The 22,790-nt window shown below is 32.5% G+C and overlaps 1 protein-coding gene across 1 annotated transcript; it reads right to left on the reverse strand.

Moving 5' to 3' along the window:
• Positions 1-1,046: 1,046 nt before the first annotated feature.
• LOC134239389 (multiple epidermal growth factor-like domains protein 10) lies at positions 1,047-22,211 on the reverse strand. The gene is made up of 11 exons (XM_062721561.1): positions 22,199-22,211; positions 21,739-21,990; positions 21,454-21,588; positions 9,827-9,961; positions 9,149-9,283; positions 7,276-7,410; positions 4,855-4,989; positions 4,276-4,410; positions 1,858-1,995; positions 1,499-1,525; positions 1,047-1,324 (listed from the first exon to the last, which is right to left on the reverse strand). The coding sequence occupies exons 1-11, from the start codon at positions 22,209-22,211 to the stop codon at positions 1,047-1,049; spliced, it is 1,518 nt and encodes a 505-aa protein (XP_062577545.1).
• Between the last annotated feature and the right edge of the window lie 579 nt (positions 22,212-22,790).

Genomic DNA, 22,790 nt, shown 5'->3' on the forward strand with positions numbered 1-22,790 from the left:
GCTAGCTGTCTGATTACTCACCCATTGTCGAGTGATGAGACACAATACATTGTGAGGTACTACAACTATCAAAACGGACGAAGTTCTTTAAAAAAAAATATATTTTCTCCCGGCAACTCATTTTCAATTTTTCTGATAAATATTTATGAAAGAAATATTGAAAATGATGCATAAACTTTCGTTATCAAAGATTTTTTTTTTATTAAGCCTCAAATCTTCACTTGTAATACATTGGTGTTAACTATTGTTCTAAGGTTACTATATGTCTTGTAACAATATATACAAGTAATTGTAAACAGCGGTACAAGGTGTGCAATTAACATTGAGATCAACATTTTTGAAATGTTTCTTTTCTACTTTTTAATTTTATAGCATTTGTACGACATTTGAAACATCTAAAACATATATAATTTCTTTGTCGTGAATGGTGCAGTGTTTTTGAATATAATCTTTTAATTTTAGCCTTCTAAAAAAAAAAAGTTTCCGATAATGAAGAAAATATAATGCAGTAAGCCAACAAAAACCACATGTCCTTGTTAAACACGTAGTAGAATGTCATGCTTTGCGATTCGAAAAATTGTTAGGGGATTGTATTCTACGAACATCGATGAAACATCAAGTATGAAAAAGTGCCTTCAATACAGGCAGTATACCTAACCTGACAAATTTATAAGAAGTACTTCGTTTAAATGATACAAAAAACGTGATGAGGACGCAATTCGCAGTTTTCAACAAGTACTAACAACGCATAACACTCAACATAACATAGAGAATATTATTCAAAATATTGAATTTCAAATACGTAATATTTACAATAAAAATATTAAAAACTGTTCTACGATATTCATATAATGAATAGCAGTACCTTTGTCTGATTTTTTTTTCGTTTATACTAAATGCAGTTCTGAGACTTTTGCTGACTGAAAATATTTTGAAAACTTCTGAAAATAAATTGCATTGTACGGTCCGAATCATTGAAATAAAAAAAAACATTCGAATTTAAAAATTGCAGTTATATTAATACAAATATAAACAGTTAAAAAATGTCAGTTTTGAACAAATTCATGATTTTTGTAGACGTTCATTTCCTGGTAATGAGAAACTTCTGATTGAGGGGATATCTTTTGATAGGTAGGATCGGTGTTAGTTTCAACTAATTGATCGTAAAGTTTTCCGGACATAATTTCTGGTGCGTCTCTTTCTATATGTACATTTCTCTTTTTAATTTTCCTGTATACATTTCGAGCCAAAACTATAAGAATAACAACAAAAAGCGTTGAAATAACGGATATTACTGCAGTTGAGACTTTTAAAATCCAATCATCTGTAAGAAAAAAAGGAAAGGGATTAAGGAGTGAAAATTAGAAGTTAATGTTTATTTTCCACTTATGTAGAGAATAAATAAAAATGATAATAATAAAAAAAAACAATGAACATTTATGTTGCCTTTAACTGACATAAAAAAGATGTATTTTATGGACTCTTAATTCAAACTAACCTGAGCCTTTTTCAGTGTAGGACAATTCTGAAATAAGATAAAAAATACTTTGCAGGAATCGTTTTAGTACGTATGTGTCGTTAAATTTACATTTTCTTTTCATTTACGCCAAGTGTCTTTTAGAAAGTCTTAGAAACCTTTTTTTTCAAATCCTGTTTTCGATTATGGAAGGTGCAATAGCCTTAAACGAGGATTAAAGAGCCTTGTTTATAATATTAACATGCATTAAATATGCGAGTTTATATCGAACAATATTTTATTATTTATGCACATTTGATACATTTACAAAATTCTGCAAAAATGGACAAGCGAAAATGAAAAATAAAATAAATAAATAAATCCTTTAAAAAAAAACCAACCTTTCGAACAGAACAATCCACTCCATCCGGTCATACATCCGTCTTTACATTTACCGGTCACTTTAGAACACTTTGTTTCGTCTTTACAATGTCCACAGTCATACGCACAGTTTTGTCCGTATTTATAATCTTCACATTCTGAAATCCAAACACATTGAATTACTAAGCAGAATAGAAAATTAAGTAGAAGAGCAAACAACAGAGGTAACACAGTCGATTAAACAAAATTATATCAAACCAATAGATAGATCTTCTCTACTTTACAAAACTTAAAATTATCCAACACGTTAATTTATTGTTTTTTATATAAAAATGAAATGAGTCTCATAACTGATCAATTGAGATTTAAAATTATCCTAAAAAGTAATTTTTAAAAAGATATAGATCATAATTCCTAATTTGAATTTTCTGAATTACCCTCCTACATGTAAATACACTGTGGTGCTTATTTAAGTTATTTCCTATAACATGAGATATACATTGTATATCAAGCAAATTGTTGGAACTCGTAAATTTACTTACCTCCTCATTGGTCATTTTCAAAATTATTTTGTTAAAACAGACTCTGATTGCACACATAAGTACTCTGAAGTTGACATTAAAAAGATGCTTGAGTTTTTGATTGACAACATCTATAAATTTTTGGAGACCAGGTATTCCAAAAATCTATTGGAATTCCCATGGGTACAAATCGAGCTATATTATTAGCAGACTTATTTTTATATTCATGTGAAGCAGATTTTATGCAAAATCTTATGCGTGAAAAGAAGAAAACACTTGCTGTGGCTTTCAATTCGACATTTAGATATATCTACGACGTATTTTCAATTAACAATGGTAATTTCCATTCCTACATCGATACGATATATCCTGGTGAGCTTAAGATTAAAGATGCCACAGTGTCCGACACTTCTGTTTCATACTTGGACATATCACTTGATTCTGATCAAACTCATAAACTTGATTTACTTTTGTATGGTAGTTCCAATCTTGGACTAGGTATTAATATTCAAATATTTGAAGCAATACATGCTTTCATCACAGCAACCAAACGTTGTATTTGACACTGTCATGTATGCTACTTATGCCAACACTTTCTAGCCGGTACTACGTTATGATATTTTTTCTCCATCTATTATTTTTCTTTTGTTTCTTTGTTACTATGTTTGTCTTTTTGTTTATTTATTTTCATACCTATATATTGTGTGTTCATCTTGACCTTGTAGGGAGAGGGATAAAATAGGCTTTGCATGCTGCCCGACCCCATTCACTTATGTAAATAAAATTTTGTATAAATAAAAAAAAACACTTGAAAAAGACACTAATGGTAATCTAAAAACCAAGCTATATGATAAATGTAATTGCTTCAACTTTTCTAATGTCAACTTTCCTTACTTTTGCAGCAATATACCTTCATCACCTGCATACGGAGTATATATATCTCAGTTGATTTGATACGCAAGAGCATGCTCTACGTATGAACAATTTCTTAAACGAGGTAAATTATTGACAAGCAAGTCGATGAAACAAGACTATCAGCAGTCTCGTTTAAAGTCATCATTTCGTAAGTTCTATGGTCAATGCAATGACCTTGTCAGCAAATACAATTTATCATTAAGTCAAATGCTCACTGACGTTTTTCATACAAATTGTTAGTCCATTATTTATATACTGAATTGACGACGGATTTTTTCCATTATTTCCTGATCATGACAAGGAGCACACGGCGTGTTTGTCCGGTAGGCAGGGAATGCTCACTCCTCCATGGCACCTGATCCTTCCTCTGATGTTTTGGGGGACAGTGTTTTCATGACTTTGAGACTGAATACTGTTCGTTATCCCTATATCCTTCAAACATTAAGGAATCACTGTCTAGTTTTGAGAGTATGCCAGGGCATCAACAATAGTGCGAAACATGGGATAATTTGCATAACGGGCGTACTCTCATACATAGACAATGATTCCTTATAGTTCCATTTCATTGTGGAATAAAATTGTAGACTTAGGCATTAAAAATGTAGACTGATATATTTAAATTACACGAGGACTTCCATGCCAATTTCAATAGTCGTCGCACACTGACGTCAAAGACAAAGGCAGCCGCACAAGATTTACATGCATATTTGGCCTCCATAGCATCATACACAGAGACACGAGATTTGCATGTGTAGTAGGCCTTCTTAGCTGCTGACCTATCGACCTGCCTAATTTTCATTCCGGCAGAATTAGCAAGAAATAAATTCCCCCAACTTTCAAACAGTTATTACAGAGAAAAAAAATTAGAAATGGAAATATTCATTGATAAATCATATCTGTTTATAAAAGGTCATTCATATGTTCCTTATTACTTTTTAATATTTGATATTTGGATGTGATTGTTTATATTTCTTTTCAAAATCAATCATTCATAATCTTTACCATCACATTTAGAACCGGTCCAGTTCTCTTTACATCCTCTAGGACAGACTCCCGATGATTTATTACAGTGTGTTCCCTTCAGACAGTGTCCACATTTATTCTTACAGTGATTTCCATAATAACCATTTGAGCAAACTGTAAAAAAGAAATATGTGACTTTAGAATGGTTCCTTTATTATTAACCCCCATACAAGTCTTACGCATGCAGTTTGCAGATGAGGTGAACTGGAAGAAGCTGCTGACCTTATAAGAACATTGACTTTTTAATTTTTTTTTTTTTTTGAAATAGGATCATCTCTGATGTTTTTTTTTTAAAGTTCCCCGATACAAATACAAGTTGAATATATCAGTTAATACTGTACAGTTTTGACTTCTTATGAAATTTTGTTGCTGTTTAAATAAGGTTTTGACTGACCGTGAAGTCAGTTAGTACATGACCATGTCCCTGATGCACGATTAGAACGAATAGGAAAGTCAACAGACGTTTTTTTTCAAATATCAGGAATTTAACATTTGACAGTTTTTAATACTTAATATTCAATACGTACAACACATTCATAAATACCCATAATGTATTACCGTTACACATCAGTCCATCCCAATTATCCTTACAACCATCCGTACACACTCCTGTGGTTATGTTGCAAAATGTTGTATTTCTACAGTGTCCGCATTTCTCTTCACATGATTGCCCATAAAATCCCTCTCTACATACTACGGTGAATTTAAAACGAGATTACAACCTATGATATTGCTTTTGCATGTATATGCTGAATATGACAACAGTGTATATTACATTGTAAAAATTTTAACTTCCGATTGTGTTTATATAATTATATACGAGGGCTGTTCAAAAATTACGCGGACTGTGCTATTATTTACTGTTACAGACGTCATATAGTTAAGAAATTTCACAGAAATATGTATCTTACATATTCCAATAAATTTTTGGCAAAATTTCTGTATTTAAAAAAAAATTCTACTAAAATTATCAGTATGTTGATATCGCTGGTGGAGAGGTACGGAGCACCACAAAAAAAATTGAAGAAAAAGCATGCGGAATCCAAAACTTAACTCATTCATTTTCTATAATTCGCGATATTTTTCGACAGTTTTCACAAATATACAGTATAATTTGTCCAATCCGGCTACCGCCGGTTCCATAAAATTTGGCCGGATTAGACAGAATCCGGAGTGCAGGAAAAATGCAGGGAAATATAAATTTCGAAAATTTTCGTTGTTTATTTACAAGTACATCATATACATATTATAAATAAAATTAAATCATAAAATCAATTACTATTCTGCAGTCTAAAAATTATAAAATAGTCTCACATGACTTACTGTATTTTCTTATTTGTTCACGAAGTTTGAAAGTCGGGTGAAATGTTACCTCAATTAAAATATACATGCAGGCACGCATAATATAGGCCTACTATGTATCAAGCTGACCGGGTTTCGCTTGTCAAAGACTTCATTCAATGTATTTACAGTAATGCACAATTATTTACGATGTGCTAATTATCAGATTGAACTTTTAATTTTATGTAAAAAGTTGCGTCTTCCCCCACAGTGTTATGGCGCCATTTTGAAATGCGTTCGATTTTCGATCCCGATTTATATTTTGATTTGTAAATCGCATACATATATTTTTGTGTTTATGTTATAATGTGGTAAAAGGAGTTAAAACAAAGTTACTTTTTTAAACTGTAATTTAATATATTATATTTTTCAAGTGGACTGTGTCACCGCCGCATTTCACCGAGTTCGTCTCATGGCACTAATAATCATGCTAATGTAAACACGGATTATCACATTCCCCACGCAAGGTGTTAATTTCTTTGAAGTAACTCAGGTGTGGCCGGATTAGAGGGAATAATTAACGTTAATTATGAGCAGTTGGGACCAGTATGGCCGTTCGGAATACAGAATAGACAGAATCCGGACTACACAGGATTTTTTAAAATGAATTTGTTAAAGAAGTGCATGGGACTAAAATTTACGGACGGAATGGACAAAAGTCCGGAGTACTCAGAGTCCGGATTAGACAAATTTTACTGTATCTTTAAATTATTCTATTATTATGTATTTAGATTTCTGACGTGGTATTTGAAGTATTACCAGAAATATAGTGATTTTTCTCTGATGCGATTCCCGTGAAAACGACTGTGAAAATGACATCTCCTGAATTGACGGAGCACCACACTTTTGTGAAATAATGCGTAATGCTGGAGATATAGCCAACATGGATCCAAAATATGCATAATAAAACATGTAGTAAACTTGGGTATTCGTGACATTCGTCCACAAATAGCAAATTGAAATATTTGGAAAGTTAGACGTCTGTAAACAGGCTATACGGGAGGACGGGAAGAACATTATCGACGGAAACTTTATCCGGACTGTAAAGAACGTGATTGAGAGTCACTAATTTCACACTATATCTCATAAATACCTGGTTTTAAAGCATTAAAAAAAGAATATTCTTTACTTTTTTTAATAGATTTTAATCTTGACAAGAAATGGTGTTTGAATGTTGGTAGATAAGGTAACTTAAACTTTAGAGGTACTCTTGGGAAAATGATGAGAAAATGAAAACTTAATCACATATTTTTATTATAATGCCTGTGACGTCGAAGATTTTGCTGATTCCTGACTTAATGATTTGTCCTGAAAAATCACTCAAAATTTATACCAGTTTACACATTTTGATATGAAATTTTGAAGACCATATAAGTAAAGATTCTTTTATATTATGTGTGACATTTTGCCTGATTATGTAGTCAAATATTTTTTATGAGCAATAAGTCCGCGTAATGTTTGACCGGCCCTCGTATATTAAGCTGTAAGCTGGTCTCTGACAAAAATATATTTAGATATGAAACGGGTATTAGAAAGTTTAAATGGCTGGTATTTTTTAACATTTTAAGTATCTTCAGCAATCGTTGCATAACTCAACTTTTGAAGGTGACACACTGTTTCTATTATCAGATATATTACCTTCACATCTGGTTCCATTCCAGTGATCATGACATCCCTCTGGACATATCCCTGTAATTTTATCACATAAGGTGCCGATTGTACATTTACTACAACTAAATTCACAGTTTGCTCCATAAAATCCATTCTCACACACTGAAATTCAGATTTTTCAGAATTAATAATATGCGATATAGTAAAATTATGTCAATGTTTGCTCTGTTTTAGATATAATTTAATGTTTTGAACACGCAGCACAGTTAAGGTTCCAAAAAGGAGGCGGAGCCTAATTTGTACGGGAAAAACTTGACTTTGACATCATACACAATATACGTCATACAACATTTCTTTAAAATTCCACAAAATGAGTTTATCTGCTAATTTAACCAGTAAGAAATCATCAAACTACATAAAAACTTACTACAGCGTGTTGTTTTGTAGTTAGTTAAATCCAACATAACAAGTTATAAACAAGGCACTGATCGCAATACACTTGTCAATATGACGTCATTTCTTACAACGTGACGTAGCTTGTATGCAGTGAGAGACAGATCAAGTAATATTTTCTCAACAAAATATGTATTCTCTAATTAAATAAAATATCATTTACAGATATTCTATGGGACAATAACTTGAATTTAATGTCTTCTTCGCAATTTTATTAATATATTTTCTGTACATTACGTATTTAAATGACACTGCCGTATATTTGTATGAAAGTACATGGTAGGGTATTGTGGGGGGGGGGGGGGTCTTAATAAATCGATCTAGTGCAAGGGCATACACTCTATGGATCAAAGTAAGCTTTTACATTTCAACTATAGAACTAATAAGGTATCTGAAAAGTGCTGCGATCCTGATGAAATCTTAAAAACAATTTAATTATATCAAAATTTCATACCGCTGACCAGCAAAAAATATAGCATTCGGTCATACAAGTATAATTTTAACAATGAAATTGCAGAATTTAGACAGGATCGCAGCACTTTTTAGAAACTACGATACATGTTGAAAATATTTATATACTAAACTTGGAAATCTAACTTGGTTTTGCCCTTGCACTAGTGATATTTATATGTAACATCAATACTTCAAGTCAATGTGCTAAAATCGCGTGACTGCCGCATCACGTGACTAGTCTAAATATAAAATATAATTGTCCTCGATATGTAGTTATTAATCATAATTACAATTATCCGATATAAATAATGTACTAAAAATAATCGCCATCCCGATTACGAATACATTTTTAAATACAAAATTTAGCCGATATTTCCATTGCGCACCTTAACTGTGCTGCGCAGCTTTTACACGTCTAAAGACTAATGAAATATCTAGATATAAAACAGATATAAGAGAATTAAAAATGCATGAACTTTTTTTGTTGATTTTCTTTTGTATTATAAAATGCGCATCAAGGAGTTTCTTTAAGCAGTGATGTATTTTTGTGTTTAAAGGAAACAAAAATTTTAATAAATTTTTTTTATTTGTCACATAGGATCTTTGACAATATATATAAAGGTCGGAGTCTTATTTCGAAGGGTTTTTTGATACAAAAGACCGAATAAACTTTTATTTCTTCCAAAATTCCAAGCAAAGCAAAGAATCTACTTATTGCATCAGTTATTACCATTAGACGATGAAGGTAGCAAGAACAGAACAGGAAACGTAGAAAGCTTAGAGGTTTAAAAGAACTTTCAGGGAAAGATGTTGACATTTGTATGTAACTTCAACTTTTGTTTTACTCGGTTCACCATTATTTTGGAGTGCAGTTTTAGACGGAATACGTACTAATGAAGATACAGTTGTACAAGGTCATTACAGACTTTTAAGTAAGATATTTTAGGAACAAAAGGATTGCGGCACAATAATGGTTTGATAAGTGATATTTTACCGTCACATCTGGTACCATTCCAATGCTCCTGACATCCCTCTGGACATATCCCTGTTATATTATCACAGAAAGTACCATTTGTACATTTGCTACAGTTGAATTCACAGTTTGCTCCATGAAATCCATTTTTGCACTCTGAAATTAAGAATCCTACATCATGTACATATGCACAAAATTGCATTTTTGTTTACGCATAAACCAAATAAAGTTTTGATTATTGTTGTAAATTTTAGCAGTTTAAAAATTCATTACTATGTGTCAAGTCTCTTACAACATAATCGATTTTTGTATTCTTTGTATAAGAATGACATCTTATCAGACAGTTCGTTAACGTGTTCAACATTTACTCTTCTTTTTATCACCAGATTTAGGGTTCAACGAAAAAATTTAAGGGGTCAATATTTTGTTGAAGAAATGGTGTAAAATATATTGTGTTTATCAGTATGAAAACTTTGTGCATCCAATTAAAAGAATTGAACAATTTTTATTTCCGGGAGGCTCCTTTTAAATAAAGATATATCAGTGATAAATTGACAAGTGAAGATTATGTTTGAATGAGTGAGATAAGTCATTGAAATAAATGACTGAAAATTTAAAAGGAATTACGTCGTAACAAAATGTTTGAATGGCAGGATATATTAAACAGAGACAAGATGTGTTAGCTATAAGATTTATTACCGTCACATTTTGTTCCATTCCAGTGATCTTGGCATCCCACAGGACATATTCCTGTTTTATTATCACAAAAGGATCCGATGGTGCATTTACTACAGCGAGATTCACAGTTTGCTCCATAAAATCTTTGTCTGCACTCTGTTAAATTAGGAACCATTAGACATCAATATGTACTTCGATAAATTTACCAGTAAGATCCCCTGTTTTATTATGAAAATTAGTGACATCAATCAACCAAACTTGTAAGAAATTTATTAGGAACCGACACTCTAACCCACACTTGTAGTAGATACGATTTTTGCATAGAGCAGATTAATATTTGATTTGAATAATGCAAGTAGTTGTAGAGTGTTTCAGCTAAATCATGGGCCACGGACATAAATCATGGTGTTTGTTTTAGGTGAGACCGGATAATCTCGTCACCAATATTCCTGTGGTTACTATTAGCTATGTTCGGTTGAGAATTAAATAAAGTTTTGCAATCTGGATTTCTAAGAATGGTATTCCAATATCGCAAAATTCGTTTTTTCAGTCCTTTAATGCAAGGGTTAAATTAAGTCACCAGTGCTGGAGGATTACGTGATGACTGTTATTTATTACTTTTGATTATGAATTGTGATTTTAGTTTGATCGTTTCTTTGGTAGTAGGATCACTTCCGAAGTAGAGTAGCCTCCCTTTGATAAGTGTGTCTTGAAGTCATTGAGTGTTGCATGTCATATTTCAGGGTCAGTATTATTTCTTGCAGGTCTAATGCATTCTCCTTAAATGGATCCTTTAAACACAGCTGGGCTATGAGCGCCCTGTCTGTGTAGATACTGAACGTTATTTGTTGGTTTGAAATCGACTTGGTATCAAGTTAGTTAGGATTTTGAAATTTCGGTCCCTTGTAAACTGTAGTATTAAAAAAGTTCACAGCAGATGGAGAAATTTCAAATGTAAATCGTAGATGCTTGTGACGTTGATTGCCAATATTGAAGATATCCTCTATCTTTGATCGCATTCAATTTAATGAAACCGTCATTACGGTATTTGCCGTGGAAGAAAATTTTGCTGGTATGACGAAATTGTGCCATTACATGCTTTGTGATTTGATACATTTTGATGTCACAGATCTCTGGACTGGGGATTGCCCCCATACTTGCTCCTATTATTTGATTGTAATATTTTCTATTAAATTCAAAGTGATTGTTTTCCAAGACGCATTTCAGTAAGATGTTTAGATCCTCAGGGTGAGGATATGGAATGTGTAATTGCGTTTTATTGGCCTGTGTGTAAGCCTCATTTACTGATGAGGGAAGTTCGTTGAATTCAATATTTGTGTACATGCTCGTCATATCATAAGTAACTAATAATGCGTTTGTTGGCAGCGTGGCGTTTACAACCTCTATTTAACCGTACAATTAAGATTTCTTTTAAGAAAAAAACAGTACATGTATCAGAATTGATGCATTTCTATCGAAGCTAAGTGCTAAAATGAGAAGAGAAAACTGAAAATAACAACTCGTATTTCGGACGAGTTTGAAATGCTTCTAGTCACAATACTACTACGATTTCTTTACAATTTTCATTTACCAACACCAATTCATAAAAGATTTCAAATTTAACTTAAAAGTGTAGAGGAACTGAAAAAAAATTACATAAAATGAGTATTTTAGATCTGATAATTTTAGGCTTGTCAACGAATGTAACGGACAACTTTCTATTTTCAAAGTAAAATTTGGAAAAAATGAAATGTACTTTTACATTGTTATTAAACTTGCCTGTGCACTTTAAATTATTCCAGTTACCCTGGCACCCCTCAGGGCAGATACCATTCGTTTTGTTACAAACTGTACCAGTTTTACAAAAGCCACACCTCTCCGTGCAGTTTATGCCAAAGAAGCCGTCCTTGCATTCTATCAATAAATGTGACACATGAATTAGACTACACGTTAAAGAAAGAAACACAAAGGTAATCTTAAAAAAAGGTAGAAAGTGTATAAAAGTACGAGGGGCATTTAAAAAGTACTGAAAACTGATTAATAGAGTATTAACAGTTTTAATTAGTGGAAGATAATAAGTTTGATACCATTTGAAAGAGCAGCAAAATATACTCATACTGGGACGTAATTACTCCGAAAATGAAGTCAGAATATCGAATGTTTAGCATACTGATCATTAAATGATGTAATAAGAAATACAATTGTAGCGAATCAAAAATTTAATTTCAACTATGCTCATTGCTCGGATACACTCAACAGACTCATTTCCAGTTCGGAGAATGTAAGTATAGACTACAATCTTTTATATAGTGTCTTAAAAGAGCTCCTATAGTTCTGAGGTGTTGTCAAACATAGCATGCTTTTATCGAATCTCGCTAAAAATATTGTGTGAAAAAGACTAGGCTAAAAGAAAATGACAAAGTTGATCATTGTTATGTTATACTTGGCAGTGTTACAGAATTTGCAGGCATTCGCGTTTCTGCAGTGGCATTCTTCATCATAATAACTATCAACTTAGTTAGTTTATTTAATACTTAGGAGCGGAGAAGATTTTCAAAGAATTAATGTATTTTCACTAGTATATAATCAAAAGGGCCCATCCTACGACCAGAACCCCTGTCCCCGGGGCCATAAAATTTACAATTTAGGATTGATTAATTAATTATATATTGTTTAACGTCCCCTCGAGAATTTTTCACTCATATGGAAACGTCACCATATGCCGGTGAAGGGCTTCAAATTTGACCTTTACTAGGCACTGAGGGTCATTGAGCAGTGAGGGATCGTTATCGTGCCAACGCCTGCCGCTGACACGGGGCCTCGGTTTTTAAGGTCATATCCGAAGGACCCGCAACTTTCACTTCAAAGTGCCGAGCGCATGTCGAAGGAACAGTTGCTACCAATTTTAACGACTAGGTCAGTCGCGGCCGAGATACGAACTCACGACCTCCCAATCACAAAGCGAGCGTTCTACCGACTGAGCTACCGTGAATGGTTACGTTTTAGGAAGATACATTCTTGCTCATAATAACTATGAACTCCTTAGTTTATTCAATACAATGTACCTTATAGGAGAAAAGGAGATTTTTAAAGAATTAATGTATTTTCACTACATAATCAATAGAGACCCAACCCTATACCAGAACCCCATACCTTCAGGCAATAAAATTCACAATTTAGGAAAGACATCCTTCCATATCATAACTATAAACTAGTTAGTTTATTTAATATCCTTGAGCAGAAAGATTTTCAAAGAAATAATATTTTCATTTTATCTACTATATAGCCCCGCCCAGGCACTAGAACCCCTGACCATGGAGCCATGTAAGTGATTTTTTGACATAGAAAGGTCATCAGTAAAGTTTGTTTGAACCTCTTTTTAACCGTACAAAAAGATTTCTTTAAAAAAGTATAAGAATTGATACTTTTCTCAGAAAGTTAAGTGCTAAAATGAGAAGAGAAAACTGAAAATGACAACTCTTATTTCGGACGAGTTTGAAATCCTTCCCGTCACAATACCATTATGATATCCTTACAATTTCATTTACCAACACTAATTTATATAACATTTCAAATTTAATTTGAAAATTTAAGAGGACATGAAAAATGACAAGGAGTAAATCTTTTAACATCTTTTTACATTTTAGGCTGGTCAACGAACGTAACAGACAACTTTCTATTTTCATGGTAAAATTTGGAAAATTTCATGTACTTTTATATTGTTATTAAACTTACCTGTGCACTTTAAATTATTCCAGTTACCCTGGCACCCCTCAGGGCAGATACCATTCGTTTTGTTACAAACTGTACCAGTTTTACAAAAGCCACACCTCTCCGTGCAGTTTATGCCAAAAAAGCCGTCCTTGCATTCTATCAATAACTGTGACACATGCAATTTGACTACATGTAAAAAGAAAGATACACAAATGTAATTTTTAAAAAGAAGTAGAAAATGTTAGGAAGCACGGGCGGTATTTAAAAAATACAAAAAACTGTTAAATGAAATATTAACAATTTCGCGGAAGTTAATTAGCTTGATACTATTTGAGAGAGCAGGAAAATGTACACATACTGGGACGTTACTTTGTACTTTTATGACTTAATAGCTCCTGATATATGGTCGGAATCTCGAATGTTTTGCATACTGACCATTAAATGACGTAATAAGAGGCACAATTACAGCGAATTAAAAAAAATTTAATTTCAACTTTTGCTCATGCTCGGATGCACTCAACAGACACATTACCATTTGGGAGAATGTAAATATAGTCTACAATCTTTAATATAGTGTTTTGTTTAAGAGCTCCTATAGTTCTGATGTGTTGTCAAACATGGCAAACTTTTATCGAATCTCGCTCAAAATATTGTGTATATAAGACTAGGCTAAAAAAAATTACAAAGTTGATCAAGTTATATTTGACAGTGTTACAGAATTTGCTGGCATACACACGGAGGACTGTTAAGGCCGACTATGAGAAATCAACGGAAAAAAGGCGTGTAAAAACGAATTTTTTTTCTATACTAATTGAAATTTATAAAGCTGTTTTATTTTCTACTTAAATACTTATGGAAATAGCATTGTATAACCCACTCTGTACTGTATGAAGTTTGGTCCCATAGATGGAGAGTCATGCGATAAATATATAGTACGTGTACTGAATGTAGGTCATCAACAAATTTCAATATCGCAAGGGCATACCTTAGTTGAAATAAAAAATCAAGTTATTACCCGGTAATTGTTTTTGCATAATTTGTACTTTCTGAAAAGTGCTTCTGCTTTGAATAGAATTTGCATTTTAATTGTTAAAATTTCAAGTAAATAGGTCAATGTCGAAATATGATTGACTTTTACCAAATATTTTGTTTACTTATAAAATCACGCTTTCGATTTGAAGAAAGCAGTAGCACTTTTCAAGTTAAGGAAAATATTTTTTATTTAAATTCAAAAAATGGTAAAAATCTGTTCAGTGTATACCCTTGCAAAAGTATGATTTCATGAGGCATATCGATGTAAAATATACCTAACCTTTAATAAAATACATTCTCTCGATAGTTAATGAATGATCGCACTAAACAAAGGATAAACACTGGTATTAATAGCTTATTTGGAACCTGTAAATTATATTCCCTTTAATATTAAAACTCGTTTTTCATTGTGAAAAAAAATCCTCAATCTGCCTCTGACAGCACATGACATACGTCATTTTTACCTAAATGACATCATGTTTACAAGTTCATCGCGATAAGTGATTTGTTTATAAACAGATGTATCGGATTTTAATTGTAACTTCTTTAATGCATTGATAAGTGTTATTGTTGTTTATTATACTAATACATGTACAGTTTAAAGTTGGAAATTATTTTATTTTGAAATATTATGAGGAATACATAAAAATCATGTTTATGTGTGACGTCATAGTAAACTTTTCATTAGGCCCCGCCTCCTTTTTTCAGCCTTAACAATGCTGCGCAGTTTTGGCAGAGGCATTCTTGCTCATCATAACTATGTACTTTTAGTTTATTTAATACCTAGGAGCAGAGAACAAGATTTTCAAAGAATTAATATATTTTCATTAGTATATAATCAATAGAACCCCGCCATAAGACCAGAACCCCTGACCCTGCGGCCATCAAATTCACAATTTATGAAAAGACATTCTTGCTCATCATAACTATGTACTTAGTTTTTTGAATGCAGTGAAGCAGAAAAGGAAACTTTTAACGAATTAATGTATTTTCACTATATAATCAATAAAACCCCAACCTAACACAAGAACCCACTAACCTCAGACCATTAAATTCACAATTAAGGAGATTCTTGTTCATCATTACTACCAGTATGTATTTTGTTTATTTAATACCCTGGAGCTGAGAAGAAGATTTTCAAAGAAATTATGCATTTTCATTATATAATCTATATAGCCCCACCTAGGCACTAGAACACCTGACCTTGGTGCCATGAATTCAACAATTTACGCAGTGGACTCAATTATTATTACATTCATGCCAAGAATTTTGTTGCTCGATGTCCAGGAGTAAAGAAATGTTTAAAGATTGCATCAAATCTAGTGGTTCTGGTCCCATCCATCCGGCCCTATATATGTTATATAATTATGTTAAGCTCGGAGTCTTATTCTGAAGGATTTCTTTTTATAAAAAACGACCGAATAACCTTATATTTCTTCCAGAATTCAAAACAAAGCAAAGAATCTACTTATTGCATCGGTTATTACCATTAGGCAATGCTGGTAGCGAAAACAGAACAGGAAACAAACAAAATATTGCATGACAAAGACAAAATATTTACTTTTGCGTACAGTATACGCGTATGTAACTGCATGAATTTTCATAACGTAAAATCGTAAAAAAGCGTGAATTAAGCTATATAATAATTTGATTATACCTGATTTTCGAATGTTGATTTGATTCCCTTATCAATAATTAAGATTTTTCATCGTAATGATAAAAAATAAACATTCTAGAGTATATGTTTGAAAAACGAAAAAGGGGGGGGGGGGCACCGAAATGATTGACAGGGGAAAAAGACAAAACTCAAATCAAAAATCCTCTCTTCCTCTAAAAAATATTCACATTTATGGCCTTTTTATTTTACAGCAAGAAAATGGCAGAAATCTACATCAGTCCAACAGTAAAAGGAAATAAGCAACATTTAGATGAAGAAATAGTACAAACTATACATGCATATTTCTCTACGAACTTTGGCTATCAGGTTATCCCTTAAGCTCATTTGGTAGAGCACTGGACTGGCAAGCCAGAGGCCCCGGCTTCAACCCCAATTCAGCAGAGACACTTAATTGTCTCTGTTACACCATCAAAGTAGTTATCTTAAAAAAGTTCGAGCCTTACCTACCCCTCCCCGGGCATTAAAAGTCTATACAATACACAGTATAAAAAGAAGTGTTGTCATACGTTTTAAATACCTGAATTTTTAAAGAGTGCGACATGTATTACTATTTTGTTTTTATCTACAGGATACCACTTTTCTTTTACCACGTTTACTATATGTATTTACATGTTTTAGTTTCGAATGCTTTAAAACGGGAAAAAAGTGTGCAGAATGATATTTCTTGTTAATCTTTAAACATTTGATTAATTTTTCCTGGTCCTCCATTTCCTGTTTCATATTTATGGTTAAATCATTGAAAAGAAATATGTTTAGAATTATTTTGTAACTAAATGCATTTGCATACTTTTCTGTGAATTAGAATGTAACACCCACCCCTATCCAATTATATATTTTTTTTGAATACGGTTTTAAAATATACTACAATTTATTTTCATGTATGAAGTTGATCATGAATTAATTTTGACAGATCATTGTATATTACTACTAAGTCGAAAACGTACTGATATTCCCATTTTTACTTAGAAAATTACTGACAATATTAACTCCCTGACTTTCTTTAATATTAATTGAAAGAAGTAAACTGTTAGGTTAGATGTGTTTTATTCATTAAATTTCATTTATTTAAATTAGTTTGAATAATTTTAATAAACCCATAGCGCGCGTTGAGACCGTGGGAACGCCCTTTTGAGGAAAGGCGTTTGTTATAGTTTTCGTATTTTATAAAATTTTAAATTATGTGGAGGCCGCCCAAATTTGTTCTTGTGCAGTCTAACATATCCGAATTCAAGCATTTGCAAGAAGAAACAAAAATTAAAAGACAGACGGGAGATTTAAATTTAAAAAAAAAAGATGACTTTTTATTTTATTTATTGGGCAGGGGGAGGGGGCTACGGGCCTGCATTGATCATTGATCCTTTGACATTCATGATTGATTAGTTACTGTCCGGATTATTCTTTTTAGTACATCGTTTAGCTGATTTTCGTATCTGGATTTTCTGTATCCCCACCTGAAAGTGTCATTTTAAATCAAATACATGTAAAACTATGACATTTTATATTATCATATTATCATCAGTTGTCTATGCATACTCTAGAAACGGGACTTTGATATAAATTAAAATCAATGTTCTTTTCAAATAGAGTGTCGGTAGACGTTCACATGGATCTCGTTTAGAATTTTCAAATTTAAATGGAGGGGGGGGGGGGGGCACGTGCCAACTAAATGTAGAACGATGTACTAAGGTACAACACACAATACTGTCGTGTTTAAGTTTGTACCCTTTTTATATCTGTTTAGGTAAAAAAACCAAATAAATTTAATTAACTTAAATAATCGACGTTTCATAGCTTCGTTCGGTATCTTAACCAGTATCATGACTTTACAGTGACACGGTGCTTTTTATTCGCACAAAATGATTCAAGTCTTTTAGCTGGTATCCAGCAGAATTACATAATCTTTCAACATACAATCGGAAATTCTGTGAAGCACCTGTGTGTACGGTAGCGGATAAAGAAGACAATAGTTGTCACTGCAGCATTATAAAGAAGAACACTCGCCGGATTTCACTGGAAGTTAGTTAGGCAACATTACGGCGACGGGTAAACTCTTCTTCAACACAGTTTGATTTTGAGAAATTCAACACCAAAAAACAACAAATATCAACAACAAATACGTAATACAAATATGCAATCTACAATAATTCAACCTCTTCTTAGATTAAATAAATTATTTTTCTTTTTTAAATAACCCGACGTACTAAGATAAAATTAACAATTAATGAAAAAGGAGAATTCATGATCTAAAAACCAACCGGGGAAAGGAACTTTTTAAAAATTTGAGCAAAAATATATGAAAAGGGGTACATTACATCCAAAGTTTTGTAATAATTACTGGTTCTTAATATTTTTTGTTAAGTCGTGTTAGTGTGTGTGTGGGACAGTGAAGTGAGGGAACAATATTGATTGTGTTTTCATTCGTTTGATTATCAAATCAAATAAATACTTCATAGTGTATTTTTGAAACATTTTATCAGTAATTAAGAATAATTAAAAATTAAAAACAATTTATATGCAGCAATATGATAACAATAAAAAAAAAATAAGCCGGAGTTTAACTATATCTCAAACTTTGCCTGGGTCGATATTGATTTTTTGGGGAGAGAGAAAGAGAGAGAGAGAGAGAGAGATGACTGGCAACTCGACACGGAAGATAGTGGGCACCTATATTTAGTGAATAATAATCTTAATTTTATGAAAAAGAATGATGTAAATGAAACCTGAATCAAATAAATAATTATAACGGGTATACATTGATCAAATGGACAAGGAAATTTGCATCATTAAAAAAAACACATATCCATAAATCCTTTTCAAGTGTACAAGATATTTTTTTCATGTAACGTGAGTGTAGGGGTGGGATGGTTATACATGTATGCTAGAGGGTTCGAAATTAATATTTGTGAGCACTGGTCTGACGGACTAATCACTTTCAATTTTCACTTCTTCGTAAAATTTTACTAGAAAAGTCCGCTTTCTGCCTTATTATTATTTTAACATCATAACACCCCCTACGCCTACCTACTTTAATTAGATGAAATTTAATTTCGGCACATAAATTAATTCCAATCCAATTCACAGATAGCTACAAGGGGGAAAATGGAAGGTATGAAACATGTAATATTTTCGTTTAATTTGAATCATGATTAAAAATATACTTAAAGATTAAGATTAAAAACTAAATAGTGATCTAACCCCCAATCCCCCGGAATATTCGGAGCACAAGCGATTTAAAGTGTCTATACTGATTGTATCTTTGAGAGAGAGAGAGAGAGAGAGAGAGAGAGAATATATTGGAGAAAAATGGTGCTACTGCTAATATTAGTCTTACCGCTGACCTAGTAAACATAAATGTTTTCTGTAAGATAACTATAATTGCTAGTACATGAATTTTTATTGCTCGTTTGATTAGATATTTATTAATCTCGGACTTACAGACATTAGGTACTTATGAACCCTGCGTAAGCGATCAACCTTTCTTTTAGATATACATGTAATGATTTCAGTGACAAAATTAACAAGGCATAGTACAAGTTTATCTATGGAACACTGTACTGTTCAAATGGGGAACTTCCGTAGGGGCAAATGAAACCGGAATTCCTAAACAGGAGTATACAAATAATATGAATTGTACAGATGTCCGAGAACGTACATTAGGAAACTGAATTACCTATCAGTAGTTATTCAAAATTTAGAAGATTTCCCTTTTTAACAAGAGACATCTGTCCTGTTTGTGAAAAGAAAATGAATTAATACAAATTTTCGGTCGTGAAAACAGGAAATAAAACCCTACATTAATGTATGTCTGCAAAGAGCTAAATAGATGAAAACTTACTTGATGATTAATTAATTTTTATTTTTTCATTGAACAGGGATAGGTATATTCAACACATAGATTTAAACTTAATTTACACATGGTTAATTTCAAATCATATTCTGAATTATTTTACAGACCTAAAAAAAAGGACCTACCTACCGACGCAATTTTTTTTAAACTGAATAAAGAAAAGGCAAACAAACTTCATTTTAAAAACGGTCATACGGGAATTTTTAAAGCACCACTGTACACCTTTAAAAAATATACATTTATTAATTGTGAAAAGGATCTAGGTCACACAGACACTTGAAAGAGAATAACTTCTAAAAGAATAAACTACATCAACCCACACCCAACAATCTTTCTAAGCATATAAATAAAACAATATCCCCTTGTTCTGGGGAGAGTTTTTCTTGAGGAGACATTTTTACGTCGCTTTTAACTTGTTGACTTTAGACCCGTCTTTTGACGTTACGTCTTAATAGAGATAAGGGAGGTTTTTGCTTGACGCGTCACATATACATCTTACAATCGCTGTGTTTATCCTTCGGGTAAGTTACAATTAACGGTAAAAGCCAATACAACAGCTTCTGTTCAATGTGAGATTGAATTTTGATCTCCATATATGACATTGCACTAAATCGGCTTTCAACGTTTTTATGTCAAAGTAGAACGCATATCTGCACCTATTAAGCCCCTGTTCACGTATGGAGTTTTGAATGTCCAACTTTCATCAAACTTTACAACCCAAATACATGTGATGTCTCAGCCATTTCAAAATTTTGAACGCACATCATTTTTATAATAATTTTAGCTTTTACACGAACTTTATGGACAATGCTTGTACGTGATCTTACCCCCCCCCCCCCCCCTTATGAAAGAAAAATATATTTGATGACAATTCGCCTCTGTTATATACTAATTTTAAAACTGGTAAGCATATTTAAGTTTGGACATATCAAATCAAATATCTACTTTCTTAAGTGTGAACTTCATGTCTTTGTGCAGCTAAAATATAATAAGGGGGCGGGGGATGGAGAAATTAAATAGAAATTTATGTGTATGCTAACTTCTGATGAAATCATATAATTAAATTTTCAGAATAGGTCAGAATTCTTTTTTCTTTAAGAATAATGGTTAGAAGGATATTATTGATGGATAGGCATATCCATTTTGTCTTAGCCCAAATGTACCACTGATTTCTCTTTTTTAAACTTCATAAAAAAATTCTAGGCTGTTAGACAATACCCTATTTCAGCAGTATGAACAAATCTTCGTTATTCAAAGGGGGAAATTGCCTTAGAAAATCGTTTCGGGGAAACTACTTTATTGTTTCAGTTGTCCTTATTTATTGGAATAAAAAAAGATGCCTTGTTCAGAAACAAGCAAAGCTAGGTATGGACTTACTTATACAGTCAGGTGGTTCCAATAACCAGTTGCTACACCCATATATACAGGATCCATTAAAAGCATCACAAACCTGATTCCAGCATTCTAGTGGACAGGATTTGCAGTTTTCTCCATATTGTTGAAAATCACATCCTGTAGAAATGTGACAAACTTTCTTCGATAAATAAAATTAAAGAAAAGAAAATGTTATAAAGAAACATATACATTTATGTACAACTGATGTCAATATGTGAAACATATCCGATGCAAAAACTATTATTATTTCTTAAATGTATTACGTACCCATAACTTTCACTTCGCAAATTTCGATGGTAGCAAATGAAGGTTCATAGCCTTCACATCTTGTATTAAGCGGGGGGTCCTTTGAATTAAAAATAGCGATTCCTTTGGTTACCCTGTTGACGGTCGCATTCATCACTTGTTCTACACAGACAGACGGGTCCTGTGTATACACATTATATCCTCCTGTGGCTTGTGGGATATATGTTGACTCATTGAATGTCCACACACTGAATCCTATATGACGATTTAGAGCTGAAAAGTAAACAAAATTTAATAAAAAATTTTCAATCACTGTATGCTGTATGAAGTGTTTGATATAATTGATATTCATTGGGGATTGATTGTTGATAATAAAGATAACTAGCATGGTTTTATAGTGACACAGTTATAACCGTATTTGAAACACAATCCAAAACAAAAAGGGAAAATCAAAATTCCCTTTTTTTCACCCATGGTTTACAATCTGAAGTCATTTTGGTCTTTAAATCCTTATTTGTGTCTCCACAAGTTCCTTTTTTGAAGATTTTTCTTAAGTATTTGAGGAACGTTCCTCTTTATACACTTCAGATGCATTTGTTATGACCAGAGATTTGAGGAACGTTCCTCTTTCTACACTTCTGGTGCATTTGTTATCACCAAACATTTGAGGAACCTTCCTCTCACTCTCTCTCCCTGAACTTCAGATTCATTTAGTATGACCAGAGATTTGAGGAACGTTCCTCTCTCTTAACTTCAGATGCATTTGTTATGACCAGACATTTGAGGAACGTTCCTCTCTCTGAACTTCAGATGCATTTGTTATGACCAGACATTTGAGGAACATTCCTCTCTCTAAACTAAGATGAATTTATTATCACCAGACATTTGAGTAACGTTCCTCTCTTACATGTGCACATACAGCGTGTATTTTTAAATACTTTAAGAATCTTAACACATGAGACATTTGAGGAACGTTCCTCTCTCAAATTCACTTTTTCTGAAGACATCTCATGAATGGTCAAACATCAGGCATTTGAGGAACGTTCCTCGCTCGAATTTAATTATTACTGTAG

The sequence above is a fragment of the Saccostrea cucullata genome, unplaced genomic scaffold (genome assembly GCF_032062105.1).
Source record: "Saccostrea cucullata isolate Sc308-1 unplaced genomic scaffold, CSIRO_AGI_Scuc_v1 ctg3077, whole genome shotgun sequence".
Lineage (NCBI taxonomy): Eukaryota > Metazoa > Mollusca > Bivalvia > Ostreida > Ostreidae > Saccostrea > Saccostrea cuccullata.